Source organism: Ichthyophthirius multifiliis (assembly GCF_000220395.1).
Source record: "Ichthyophthirius multifiliis unplaced genomic scaffold scaff_1120509250859, whole genome shotgun sequence".
In the NCBI taxonomy this organism is placed as follows: Eukaryota; Ciliophora; class Oligohymenophorea; order Hymenostomatida; genus Ichthyophthirius; species Ichthyophthirius multifiliis.
The window spans coordinates 54,470-67,902 of NW_004086430.1; the positions used below are offsets into that span (position 1 = coordinate 54,470).

Sequence of the window (13,433 nt, forward strand, 5' to 3'; positions counted from 1 at the left end):
ATTATTATTATTATATTTTTATAATATATATATATATTTTTACATTATTTTTATTGAGGATTCTTTGAATTTTTTTCCAATTTCTTGAATATAGTTCTGGATAAAAAAAGTATTAAAAATAAAGTAAGAAGATTCTTTTAAATTAATCTAATATAAGCATTTATTACTTCATCATTAAGCCAATTATAGCCACTTAAAGTCTATAAATTAGAAAAACTTAATTTTTCATAAAAAAATTAATTTTCGACAGCCAAATCGTTTAAGGAGAATTTTCTTTAAAATATTTCTTCGATTTTACGGACTTGTTCAAGTTCGAATTTCGAAAAGTATTTTTTCTATTTTTAGGTTTTTAAGTCGTATATTTCGTTTAGATAAATCATTAATTTTCTAATTTTTCGTTTATTTTTATTGGAAGATCTTTTTGGGAACTTTTTCTTTGTTTTTATAAAAATCTAGTTGAATATTTAAGAATTTCTCTTCTAAGCTTTTGAGGTCTATATTGACTAAATCATCTGTTATTTATTTAAATTCCATTAAAGTATCAGATATTGAAAATTAAGAGTTTTAATTTATATTTAAATTTGAGTTATTATTTATTTATATATTATAAGAATTATTAATTATTGATTTATTTTCTTTTTATTTCTCATCGCTACTATATATGAATATTATTTCTTCTTTATTTATTTTCTTATTTGTTTTTTGATTCTAAGGAGGTGATTTTAAAGGTGATTTCTTTTTTTAAATAATTATTTTTTATTAGTTTAAAAATTATGAGTTTTGCTTCGATATTTCTCTTTCGTTTAAAATATTTTAATACTTAACGGGAATCATTTTATATTCATTATAATCTAATTCACTTATTGAACTTTCTACTCTATTTTTTGTTTGTTTTAATTTTATTTGTTTAATAAATTTTATATTATTTTAAATAAAAACCTTTTTCTTTTTCGTGAACCTAACAAATTTACTATTGAATCAAATAATGTATCTAAAAATTTTGATTTCATTTTATTTCAGATTTTTTTTTAAAAAAAGCTTTATTTATTTTGATATATTAATTAACTTTTTTATTTTTTATTATTTCACTTTATATTATTTATTATATGATATTTTTAATATAAATTTTATATTTTAAATGAACCAAAAAAATATTTATACAAAAAAATTTTGATTTATAAAAAAAATTAAAATTTATAACATTTTTCTTTAATAGATAAATTAGATTAAAATAGTATATTTTATAATAATAACTCTTATAATTTAATATTATAATAAGGTAAAATTGAAATAATGAACATAGATTATATATTAAAATGAAAATATAATTAAAATTTATTTTAAATTTAAAAAATAATATATAAAAAAACAAAAAAATTATAACAATTATATTAGTTTTTATTTTATTTAATAAAAAGTATTATTATTAAATTTTATTAAAAAAATAAATATAATAATTATTAATTTTTAATTATAAAGATAAGATTAAATATTTATAAATATAGAATATTTTTAAAAAATAAAAAATATAATAAAAAAAATAAAAATTATTTAAAAAATATCTTTTATATAGTAATAATTAAAACTAAAATAATAGAAAAATATATAAATAAATATGAACGTAATTTATAATATATATAAATATATAAAAAATAAAAATATAAATATAAATATTTATAAATATATAATTATTTATATATATACATATATTTAATAAATTAATATAATAAAAAAATGGAATAAGCTTTACTAAGTCCCGATTTCGATCCAAAGAAATGGTTATAAAACGAACTCAATAGAATGAATTAAGAACATTAATCTGAAGTTGATAAAATTGTATTAAACACAGAACCAGATTTTTAATTTTAATCTACTGATATGCAATTAACTGAAATATTATTTAATGTAAAATTTTTGTAATAAAAATGTGAGGAAGAATTATTGGATTATTAATAGAAAATATTTCAGAATCAAAACAATATTATATAGAAATAATAAAATATTATTTAGAATGTTATTTCTATTGAAAATTTTCTTTAGTAGAATCCATAAACGAAATTAATTTAGAACATAAATTTAAATAATTAAGTATTTAATGAAATTCTGGAAATCATATAGTTTAAAAGTAAACTTACGCATTCTTTGGATATTATTGACTCTATTATTTAACTAGATTTTCATATGGAGGAAATTAAAGGTATTTTAGAAGAAAATAATTACTAAGATTTGGTAAAAAAATGTTTATAGTTGAGTGAAACTTTAAATTTATTAATTTAATTGCCCAAAATTAACCCTAATTATGAAAAAGCGGAAATTATAATGAATTTAATTTGTAATTATGTGGTTGGAAACATATAAGAAATTCTAAATTAAAATGATAAAATTGCAGAAAAAATGCAAAAATGTTATGATGTTTTAAGCATTTTAAAAAAAGAAAATTTGTTTTAAGAAACTCTTAATAATATTTAATTAAATTTAAAGTAAAAAAGCGAACTTACATAGTTTTTTGAAGATAATTAATGAATATGATTTGTTCTTTTTTTTTTTTAATATATATAAATAAATAAATAAATATATTTACCAATAAAAACTTAATTATGCGTTAATAATAAAACGAAAAATAAAAATAAAAAATTATTTCAAATGTAAATAATAATAATTTGAAAAAGAAACAAAAAAAACTTATTTAAATGTAAATTAATTAAATTTGAAAATAAATATAGAAAAAATGACTTCAGGTTTTTTTTTTTTTTTTCCCAATTAAATATATTAAAAAACTATAAACATAAAAATTTAGTTTATTATTTTGGTATTTAATCAATAGCTCCAATATGTGATAATAATTATAATTTATCAGACGTGTATTTCTATAATTAAATCATATATAACTATATTTTATTATTTTAAATGATAAATAACAATTATAAATAAAAAGTATAAAATATGTAAACTTTAATCCTTAATTATTAATTTAGTTTGATAATGAAGTAGAAAAAATAGAATATAATTATTATATTTAAATGATGAAACATATAGAAATTTAAAAATTGAAATTTTAAAAAGTTTTTTGTGGACATAAAACTATATTTTTAATTGATGGTTCATTATTTTATTTTATTTTTTTAAAAAAAAATAGTAAAAATAAAAAAAAAATTAGATAAAACTGAATTATGGACTTTCGGATCAGGAATTTTAGGTTAATTAGGAATTGATAGAATAAAATTTTGTTAAAATAAACCTTTTAATATAAGTAAATTAACTGATAAACATTTTAGTTAAATTGCAGTTAGTTCTACACATACTGTTGGAATATCAAGTATTTTTCATTTAAATATATTTTAATATATTTTTAAAACAAAAAGCTCAAAAAAAGTTGTTTGGATGGGGCTCAACAGAATTTTGTTCTTTAGGTTTTTTTATAAAAATATATATATATATATAAGTTTTCTATATAAAAAAATATTATATATATATATATATATTATAATATTTTTTATTTTTTTTTATAAATATAAAAAGGTGAATTAACAGATTAAAAATTAAAATTATCTGTAGAAAAAATTAAAAAGAAATAATTCTTAAAAAATAAAGATATTAAAGATATAATGTATATTTACTTCAAAATAATTTTTTTATTAAAAAAAGATAAATTGAATTTGAACATGTCGCATGTAGTGATCATTTCACATTAATAGTATTTATATTAATAATTAAATATTATTTAAATTTCTTATTTAATAAAAATTTAAGGTAATGAATAATAAACTATTTTCTTTTGGAAAAGAAGATTTTTGTAAACTAAAATTAAATATTTAATAATTTTTATAAAACAAAAATTACAATAAAAAGCAAGATTAGGATTAGGTTAAATTAATATAAAACATACTGAAAAACCTGTTTAAATAAAAATTACTCCTAAAGTATAAATAAATATTTATTTTAATTAAATTAAAAAGAAATAAATTATATTAATTAAATTATAGAAATTAAAAAATTCATAAAAATAAAATAGTTAATAAAAATATAAGGAATAGCTTGTGGGAAAAACCATTGTTTAATGTGGAATTAAGCTGGTTAAATATATTCATGGGGAGACGGTACATATGGTAAATTAGGACATTCAAGTGTTAATGGGAGTTATAATTACATGGTGGCAGAACCTTAACTAGTAAATATATATAAACATATTTTTTTTTTAATTAGAAATATAGATAAAATCCTTATAAGAGCATAAGATTATATAGGCAAGCTGTGGTTATAGTCATTCTTGTGCAATTACATTTAAAGGATAAATATACACATGGGGAAAAACTATATATAATATGAATGAATAAAAAAACTAAGAAAATTAAGTTTAAAAAAAATATATATTTATAAATATCTATATAATATTATTATTTTTTTAAAAAAAGGATTATTTAAGACCTAAAGTAATAACAGGGTATTTCAAAAGTTCAAAAAAAAATTAATCCTGTAGTATATTTGTAAAAATATCTTCTTATGGCAATTAAAATGCAGCTATTGATTAAAAAGGATTTTTGTACACATGGGGATAAAAGTATAAATATATTTTTTTTAAATAAAAATATATATATATATATGCATTTTAATTACTTTTATAATAAATAGCAATCATAATTGTTTAGGGCATTAAGAATCAATTGATTATAATTATCCTTTATGTTTAGAAGAATTTAATTAGATGTAAGTAATAGATGTTGGTTGTGGAAAGAATTTTACAGTTGTTATTTGTAAAAAAACATAAAATAACTAATTAGCATATAAAAACTTGATATAATTTAGGGAAAAAATACTTAATAATGCACAATAAAATATTAATAAAATTAAATAATTTTACGAAAAGAAATTAAATAAAGGCTTTAATTCTTATAAAACTTAAGATATTTTTATTCGTAAAAGTAAGTCTTTACATAAAATTCCTGAATTTAATACAAATTCAGTAGAAAAAAGAAATTAAGATATTACTAAGTCATATTATAATATAAATTTTCAATAATAAAATAAATAAAAACAGTTTAAAACAAAAGATAAATATAAATAACAATAATTTTCTAATAAAATTAAAAATGATGGATATAAAATTTTATAAACTTAAGATATAAAACACTTATTTAGTCATTAAATGTATATTTTTTTAATAAAAAAAATATTATATATGTTTATATATTTAGTGAAATGAATATTAAAGATAGAAAATATAGTCATTAAAATATAAAAAATAAAGTTAAAAATTAGAATATATAGAAAACATTTTAAATCAATGTAAATAAATTGAATTCGATTAAGTTTAAGATATGATAAATAAAAAATATGATGATTTTGAATTTTATTAAGATAATTAAAATAATTTTTCAAAAATTCATTATTATCCAGTAGTAAGTAATGAAAATATTTTTATTAATATCTTAATATAATAATAAATAAATATATAAATATTTATAAAATATATATATAATATATATATAAATATATTTTTTTATTATTTTATTATTTATTTTACAAAATAAAGATTAAACAGTACAAAATTAAGAAAAATAAAAATAAAATAATAATAATTAAACCTAAATTTAAAAAAATTAAATTAATGGAATTATTTTTAAAGAAGAAAATTACCAAGAAGAAATTAATTAGATATATAAAAAATTTAAAATGTAAAATTAAGTCCATGAAAAAATAGAATTTATAAAAATATAAGAGAAAGTAATTTTGCATACAGTAATAAAAGTAAAATTATAGCGACATAAGATGTTAGAAAATAGTATAAAAATAAAATATTATATTTATATATATATATATAAATATATAAATATATAAATATATTTAAATATATTTAATTATATTTTAATTATTAGTTTTAGTCTTTAAAATAAGAAATAAAAAAAAAATTTAAAGAAATTTTAAAAAATATAAAAAGTATATTTAAATTATCTCTCTTTGAAAAATAATTAGTTAAATCTTAAAAATAAGAATTTTAATCTTAAAAATATTCGAATTCTCCTTCAAATATATAGAATAATTCTATTTTCTGCAATTAAAATTAATTTCGTTCTTAATAGTTTTCTAAATTCAAATCTTTTTCTCTCTACGTATCATAATAATAATCAATTTTTTTTATTTTATTTTTTAAAAAATAGCCTGATTAATATAATTCCTAATATCAAGATTAAGTTAAATCATAAGTGTAAAAATAAATATAAATCTTATAAGTTCAATAAAGGAAGAAAGATATGAAAGAAAAATAGTATTTTTACTTTTTTAAACATATTAATATATAATTATATTTTAATTAAAATTTATTATTCTAAAAGAAAATAAAATTAATTAAATTAAATACAAGATTAATCTGAAAATACTAAACTTATATAAATACAAAGTTTTTTAAAATAATGTTAATTATCAGCAATATAAAATTGGATGATTTATTTGAATATAGAAAGTTTTATTTATTATATTTATTAGTCTATAGAAGCATGTACTTATTATTATTTTTATTTTTTTAAAATATATTATAGATAAAAATCATAAAATAAATACGTTTTATTAAATATAAAAGATTAAAATGATATAAAGAAGATTTTAAAAAAAGAAGGTATATAAAAGAAACATTTTTTTGTATTTTTAAATTATTTAAAAAATAGATTTTTAAAAAGATAAATTAATTATCATTTTAATAAAAAAATATTTTGCAAAGATTTTTAACTTAATTAAAATAAAAATTTGAATAGAAAAGATTTGAATAAAATGCAAGAAAAATAGTTTTGTTTTTTATTTATTAAAAATTAACAATAAAAATACAATTAAAACTTTATAAATTAAAAAATTAAATTATAGAATGTTAAATAATTGCAAAAAAAGCTTTAAAATGTATTCAATATTAAAAAAAATATTTAATTAAAATTTGGGATTCTCATATTATTTTAGTATAAAATTTTAAACAAAAATAAAAAAAATCAATTTAAAAATAAAAATAGAAAAATAAAATTCTTTAAAACGATTCAATTATATAAGATAATGAATAAAATTAAAAATTAAAAGATAACCTTTTAAAATAATTCGGAGCCTAAAAAATAGACTTAAATTAAGAAAATGCTTAAATTATATATTCATATTAAGATTTTTTACAAATAGAATATAAATAATAAAAATTTAAATAAAATAAAATAGAAAATTAAGTTTTTTAATAGCCATAATCTTTCAAAATCGATAATATATTGTATTAATTGTATATATATTTATAATTATTTTTATTTAAATAAAATAAAAAGAAAAATTCCTTTAAAAAAAAAATTTAATAATAAAAAATTGAACTCTAAAACGTATAAAATTCTTATTATAGTGAAAAGGAAATTTAAGAAAATTAAACAATTAAATATTTAGAATCATAAGATAATTTAGAAAATAATATTAAAGAATCTTAGGAAAATTTAGAAATTAATATAAAAGAAACTGAAAAAATAATTTAAAAATATAATGCATATAAAAAAAATAATAGTAATAATTTTGATATTTAATAATCATTTTTACCTTATAGTTTGCATAGAAATAATATAAGTTTTTCAATTTAATATTAAATTAATATTGGGAAAATATATAATAATAAATAAGCTATGTAAATAGCTGTGTAAGCAGAAGGAAAAATAAAACTTAAAATAATAGAATAAATATTAAAATAAATAAAAATTAATTATAGGCAATAAAAAGAAATAGTAATTAAATTTTTTTAACAAAAAAAATATTATCATTAAAAAAAATAAGTATAAAATAAAACTTAAAAAATTTATTGAAGAAAATAAAAAAGAAATAAATTTAGAAAGAGTTAGATTACTCTTGATAACTCCAAATTAAACATTAAAACAATTTTGAATTAAAAGTTAAAAATAAAATAATTTTTAAATAGATATATATATATATATATATAAATATATAAATATATAAATATATAAATATTTAAAGTCCTTTAAATATAGATTATTTACCTTTTTAAAATCTCATTGTTTAAATTGCAAAAAATATGTAAAATTCTCCCTCATAACCTTAATTAAAATTATATATAAATCATTAATAATTTATTAATTATTTTAATAAATATTATATAAATCTAAAAAAGAAATTTTAATAATTATAATTTATAAATATATTGTAAAAGTAAAAAAATTGAATATATTTTTAATTTATATTTTGTAATTATTAAAAACATTATTAAAATAACAACACTAAACAAAATATTAATTTTTTAATATAATATATTTATATAAAATGATAAATATATCTTTTTAATTATATTTATTTTTTTTTTTTATTTATAATTAAATAAAAAATTTGAAATATTATATTTTATTAATTAATCTTTATTTTTTATTATTCTGATTATAAATTAATATATAATTTTTTAAAAAAATTTTAGAATGTTTTTTTTTATTATTTTTTAATGTAGTGTATTTATATTTCAAATTTATTAATCTAATAATACCTAATTTTTTTATACATATCTTATTTTCATCTTAGAAAATTATTAAAATTTTATTAAAGTTCATTATAATAATTTGTGTATAAAAAACATAATTATTATTATTATATTCATAATATAAGGCTTACATAAGCGTAAATAAATTTAATATATGTAAATTCTAAATAATTATAAATCTATTAATATTAATATTTGTTTTCTTTATTTTTCTTTATTTTTTTAAAAACTAAATCATTAAAATTAAAAAAGCTGTTATTTATTTTTTATCTTTTTGTTTTGATTAATATTTTTTTAAAAACAATCATATATAAATTAATTAATCTTTAAAATAATATAAACATATATTACATTTTAGAATTAATTATATTAAATTTTCTGATATTTTTAATTTATTTTCTCATTTATTGAAAATTGTGTTTAAAATAAAAAAATGAAATATATATATATATGTATATATATATTATATATATATATATATATATATATATATTCAATAAAATTTATTATAGAAAATTATAAGAAATTATAGATCTACTTCCTATTCACTATTTTTATAACCTAATTTTTCTATTTACTATTATATATTTTTTCGTATAAGTATAAACCTTATCTACATTTCTTCAATAATGGAATTATTTATTTTCTTTCATCTCTTTTTTTTTATGCATATTTATTATACACGAGTTATATTTTTTATTTTTATTTTTTACTATTTTTTTTTGTATATGATGAGAAATTTTATGTCTTTTTTTCATGTTTTTGAATTATTATTTATTTATTTTCTATTTATACAGCAGATTGCTTCGAATATTATTTTTTAATGCGATATTTATGATTATTTTTATTATAATAATTGTTTTTAGATTATAGGAAATTTATATTTATATAAAGTTTTAATTTAAACAATATATATTAAATCTATATTTTTATTAAATGATATATTTATATAAATTATATATTAATTAAATTTATTTTAATGATTATTTCGTAATTTAAATAGATTTTTATAATATTTGTAATAATATTAATTATTAATTAAATAATATATTATATTAAGATTTCTTTATAAATATCTATATTGAATTAATATATAATATCGCTAATAATTAATATTAAAATAGTAATATTATATTATTTACATCAATAATATTATTTTAGAAATTTATAATTATAAAAATAAAAATTTTAAAAGTAAAATTAATATATAATTATAATAAAATAAATTAAAATGAGTTAAAATACATAATTTATATATACAAAAAATATTTATATTTTATTTATACGAATATATTAATTCTTTTTCTTATTATTTTCGAATAAAAAAAAACAGTTTATCAAATTATTTAATAATTATGATATAAATAAGAATTTTTTTATAATATATATAAATTAAATATAAATATTCATTAAATTAATATAAACAAAAAAACCATTAATAAATTAAAAATATCCTACATAAAAAAATATATATAATAATATGACTGCGAAAAAAAAATTAATTGAGCTTTTTGATTTGCCTCAATTAGTAAATATTATATATATATACATATATATAAATATAAAATAAAGGAAACAATATATGAAGATTTTAGTTGTGCATATTCTGATAGCATATTAAAACACGGAAGAATGTTCGTAGCAGAAAACAACATATGTTTTTATGCCACAGTATTAGGTTTAAATACAAAAAAGAAGATAAGCATGGACGAAATAATTGAAATAAAAAAAGAAACAATTTTAGGTTTATTTAATAATGCTTTAAAAATTACTACAAAAAACCAAAAATCATATACTTTTTGTTCTTTTTGGAATCGAGATATGGCCTACTAATTAATTTATGGAATATGGAAAGGTGAACCCATACCAGATACATATAATATAGAAAAAGAATAAACTGAGAGTGAGAATAATAATAGTATAAGTGAAAATAACACATAATAATAAGAAAATAATTTAAATGTAGAAAAAATTGACGTAATAAATTAATGCGGTGAATAATAAAATAAAGAACTTTTAAGGTGTATTTTGCCTATTTCAGTTGATGCCTTTTTCTAGAAGTTTTTTTCTGATAAAGCTGAGTTTTCATATGCCGCTCATTTAGAAAAAAATGGGTCAAAAGAAGTCAATATGACTACTTGGACTCATAAAGAAAGCTTAAATTGCTATACTAGAGAAGTAAATGCGATTATTAAACTCGAAGGTGTGCCTTTTAGGGACTCGTGTAAGTTTTAAAAAATATAGACTTATAATATTAATAATAATGGGGTTCTAACTATTTCTTCTACAACTAAAGTTTTCGATGTTCCATATAGTACTTGTTTTACAATTGAGGAAAAATGGGAAGTATCCCCATATTAGTAATAGGAGGGTTAAAAAGAGGACAAAAGGAGTCTTTTGGTATGCTAGGGATGGGTGAATTTTAATAAAAATACAATTATGAAAAAAACTATTATGCAAAGGAATGTATAGAGCTTAAAAGATGATTATGAAATATGGCTTAAGAGAGTTACTAATATTTTATAGTGTGCAAAAAAGAAAAATCTGGAAGAAAATAATAATAGTAATACCATTTAATATGAACCTGTATTAACAAAAGACTAAATAAATTTTGATAAATTTAAAAATTAAAAAATGTCCTCGAAAGACGAAGGAAATACTAAAAGTAGTTTCAGTTTTTTTAAAAAGGATGGAAAAGATTTTTAATAGGTTGTTTATAAGATGTTATTTTTTATTACTGTGTTGTTAAGTTTGTTAATTTTTTTACTTGTTTTGGATATTATGGCACTTAAAACTAATTTTTAAAAAATTGAGTAGAGAATTGGGTAGTTGGAGGATTTAATAAAACTTAATTAAGGGTAGATACAATATTTTTTTAATAATAATAATAATATATGATATATTTTATATTTATTTTTTATTTATTATTTTATTAAAATTAATTTTTTATTATTATTTTTTTTTAATGAAAAATGCTTATCCGAATATAAAAATAAATGTTTTCTTTGAAATTTTATATTAAAAAAATTAAAATAAAATTTAGTTAGTCTTTCCTGTACATACTTTAATTAAGAAAGTTTAAATAGAATTAGCAAAAAAATTATCATTTAATCCTTTTAAATTTTAATGTATTTTTATGTCTGAAAAATCTTCTTTGCCAATGAATGAATGCTCGTCTTTATATTAAAATGATATATAAAATAATAATCTAATTTTTGTCAAAATTATTAATATTTAAACTAGATAATAAGCACCTAATATAAATAAATTAGATACTCCTGATTATAAAAATGCCACTTTATTAGATTTAGTTAGTTAAAGACCTTATTATATGTAAACAGTAACTAAAGGTTTAAATTTAAATGCAATTTGCACAAATAAAAGATGTATTAATTTTAATAAAAATACTATTTTTTGTCTCGGATTAGGAACATTTGATTATTAAAATATTATTAAAAATACTGAGTGTCCAAATTGTCCTGATAAGTAGAGGATATTATAAATATAAATATAAATATAAATATATATATATATATATATATATATATATATATCTATATATTTATATATCTATAATATAAAAATTTAATTATTTTTAACAAAAGAATGCTTTTTAGAAGTACAAAATGCATAGTAAAAGATTTCGTTTTTTAAGAATGTCTATGGAGTTTAGAAGGTATAAAATAAGGAAATTTAATCTCATTTGAATTTAAATAAGAAGATTGGATTTAAGTAAATAGTTGTGATTTAGTTAATTTTAAGAAAGTCTTATTAGAAAATAATTGGGGAAGTGTAAAAATTATTGTTAAAAATATAGGAAAAAACTAATAGAAATTACCTTATTATGCTTAATGAATTTATATTTTAAAATTTTATTTTTATTAGTATTTTTTTAAAAAAAAATTAAATTTAAAGTTTTTTTTTAATGTTATATTTAAAATATGATTGTTTAAATTCTTAAGTTTTTTAAAAGTTTGAGAACAAATTAAAAATTTAAATAAAATATTTATAAATGAATATATAAGTCAAAAATTAAGACGAAATCTATTTTATTTTATATTAAAATTTAGAATGAATATATTAACATATAAAAAAATACACAAAAAACTATTTTTAATTAAAAAAAGTCAAAACATAACTATTGAAAGTTTATAAAAATTAAGATAGAAATTTATAGTTTTCTTAATTTTTTTATGAATAAATGTGATATTTTATTTTGTTAAATAAGAATATTAAAAAATTTATTTTATTTTTACAATAAATAAATTAAATAGAGATCAAAAATAATAAAATAATAGTTATTAAAAATAATAATGTATAAAAAAATAAAAAAGTAAATATTCGATTAAAGATAATCTTTAAAAAAATAAAATAGAAAAATTTAAAGTAGATATAATAAAGGAAATAATTCTGATAATAATTATATAATTTTTTGAAAAAAACAAAAATATAAAAAAATTGACAAGATAAAATAATAAACAAAATAAAAAAAAATATATGTATTTATTAATTTTAAAAATTATTAAAAAAGATATTAATGTGAATTAAAAAATTAAGTAAAATATGTAAATATTAATGAATAAAAAGTTATAAAAACAGATTATAAGATAAGATAATAAATATGTAAAAATAATAAAAAGAAATAAAAAGAAAAAAAAGCAAATAAAAAGTAAATAAAGATATTAAAATATTTATATATATATATCTATTTAAATTAATATTTTTATATATTTATATTAAATCTTAATTGATATAAAAATATACTATTATAAGATTTTTAATTAAAAATATTTATTATTATATATCTATAAATATATATATATATTTATCATGATTAATATATTACTTTATATAATATAATTCAAATATATTTATTCTTTAATTAGTTTTATATTTTATTAAATCTTTTATAAATTAAATTATAATTATAATATATTTTAATTCTTGT

At 14.5% G+C, this 13,433-nt stretch overlaps 2 protein-coding genes across 2 annotated transcripts, besides 28 other annotated features; both read left to right on the plus strand. All coding sequences in view use genetic code 6, as the record gives it.

Moving 5' to 3' along the window:
- The first annotated feature begins 1,153 nt into the window (after positions 1-1,153).
- Positions 1,154-1,200: a microsatellite.
- Positions 1,201-1,505: 305 nt separating this feature from the next.
- Positions 1,506-1,561: a microsatellite.
- A 27-nt stretch (positions 1,562-1,588) lies between these two features.
- Positions 1,589-1,688: a microsatellite.
- Positions 1,628-1,710: a microsatellite.
- Positions 1,711-1,734: 24 nt separating this feature from the next.
- Positions 1,735-6,368, plus strand: IMG5_103300 (regulator of chromosome condensation, putative; the record flags this gene model as incomplete). The annotated part of the gene is made up of 13 exons (XM_004035167.1): positions 1,735-1,905; positions 2,119-2,197; positions 3,158-3,316; positions 3,363-3,410; positions 3,520-3,551; positions 3,751-3,793; positions 3,850-3,920; positions 4,013-4,168; positions 4,413-4,558; positions 4,630-4,751; positions 5,531-5,538; positions 6,156-6,202; positions 6,359-6,368. 13 exons carry the CDS (start codon positions 1,735-1,737, stop codon positions 6,366-6,368), a joined length of 1,092 nt encoding a protein of 363 aa, XP_004035215.1.
- Positions 2,616-2,728: a microsatellite.
- Positions 5,428-5,493: a microsatellite.
- Positions 5,429-5,493: a microsatellite.
- Positions 5,793-5,851: a microsatellite.
- Positions 5,804-5,851: a microsatellite.
- Positions 5,810-5,863: a microsatellite.
- Positions 5,959-6,007: a microsatellite.
- A 575-nt stretch (positions 6,369-6,943) lies between the features above and the next one.
- Positions 6,944-7,004: a microsatellite.
- Positions 7,005-7,396: 392 nt separating this feature from the next.
- Positions 7,397-7,466: a microsatellite.
- A 206-nt stretch (positions 7,467-7,672) lies between these two features.
- Positions 7,673-7,705: a microsatellite.
- A 213-nt stretch (positions 7,706-7,918) lies between these two features.
- Positions 7,919-7,968: a microsatellite.
- Positions 7,919-7,973: a microsatellite.
- A 950-nt stretch (positions 7,974-8,923) lies between these two features.
- Positions 8,924-8,978: a microsatellite.
- Positions 8,979-9,393: 415 nt separating this feature from the next.
- Positions 9,394-9,457: a microsatellite.
- A 1,738-nt stretch (positions 9,458-11,195) lies between these two features.
- Positions 11,196-11,259: a microsatellite.
- A 126-nt stretch (positions 11,260-11,385) lies between these two features.
- Positions 11,386-11,444: a microsatellite.
- Positions 11,396-11,446: a microsatellite.
- A 4-nt stretch (positions 11,447-11,450) lies between these two features.
- On the plus strand, positions 11,451-12,340 carry IMG5_103310 (hypothetical protein; the record flags this gene model as incomplete). Its single annotated transcript, XM_004035168.1, has 2 exons — positions 11,451-11,971; positions 12,091-12,340. The coding sequence occupies 2 exons, from the start codon at positions 11,451-11,453 to the stop codon at positions 12,338-12,340; spliced, it is 771 nt and encodes a 256-aa protein (XP_004035216.1).
- Positions 11,979-12,065: a microsatellite.
- Positions 12,341-12,773: 433 nt separating the features above from the next.
- Positions 12,774-12,814: a microsatellite.
- Positions 12,815-12,920: 106 nt separating this feature from the next.
- Positions 12,921-12,977: a microsatellite.
- Positions 12,978-13,109: 132 nt separating this feature from the next.
- Positions 13,110-13,155: a microsatellite.
- Positions 13,110-13,165: a microsatellite.
- Positions 13,117-13,163: a microsatellite.
- A 15-nt stretch (positions 13,166-13,180) lies between the features above and the next one.
- Positions 13,181-13,225: a microsatellite.
- The last annotated feature ends 208 nt before the right edge of the window (positions 13,226-13,433 follow it).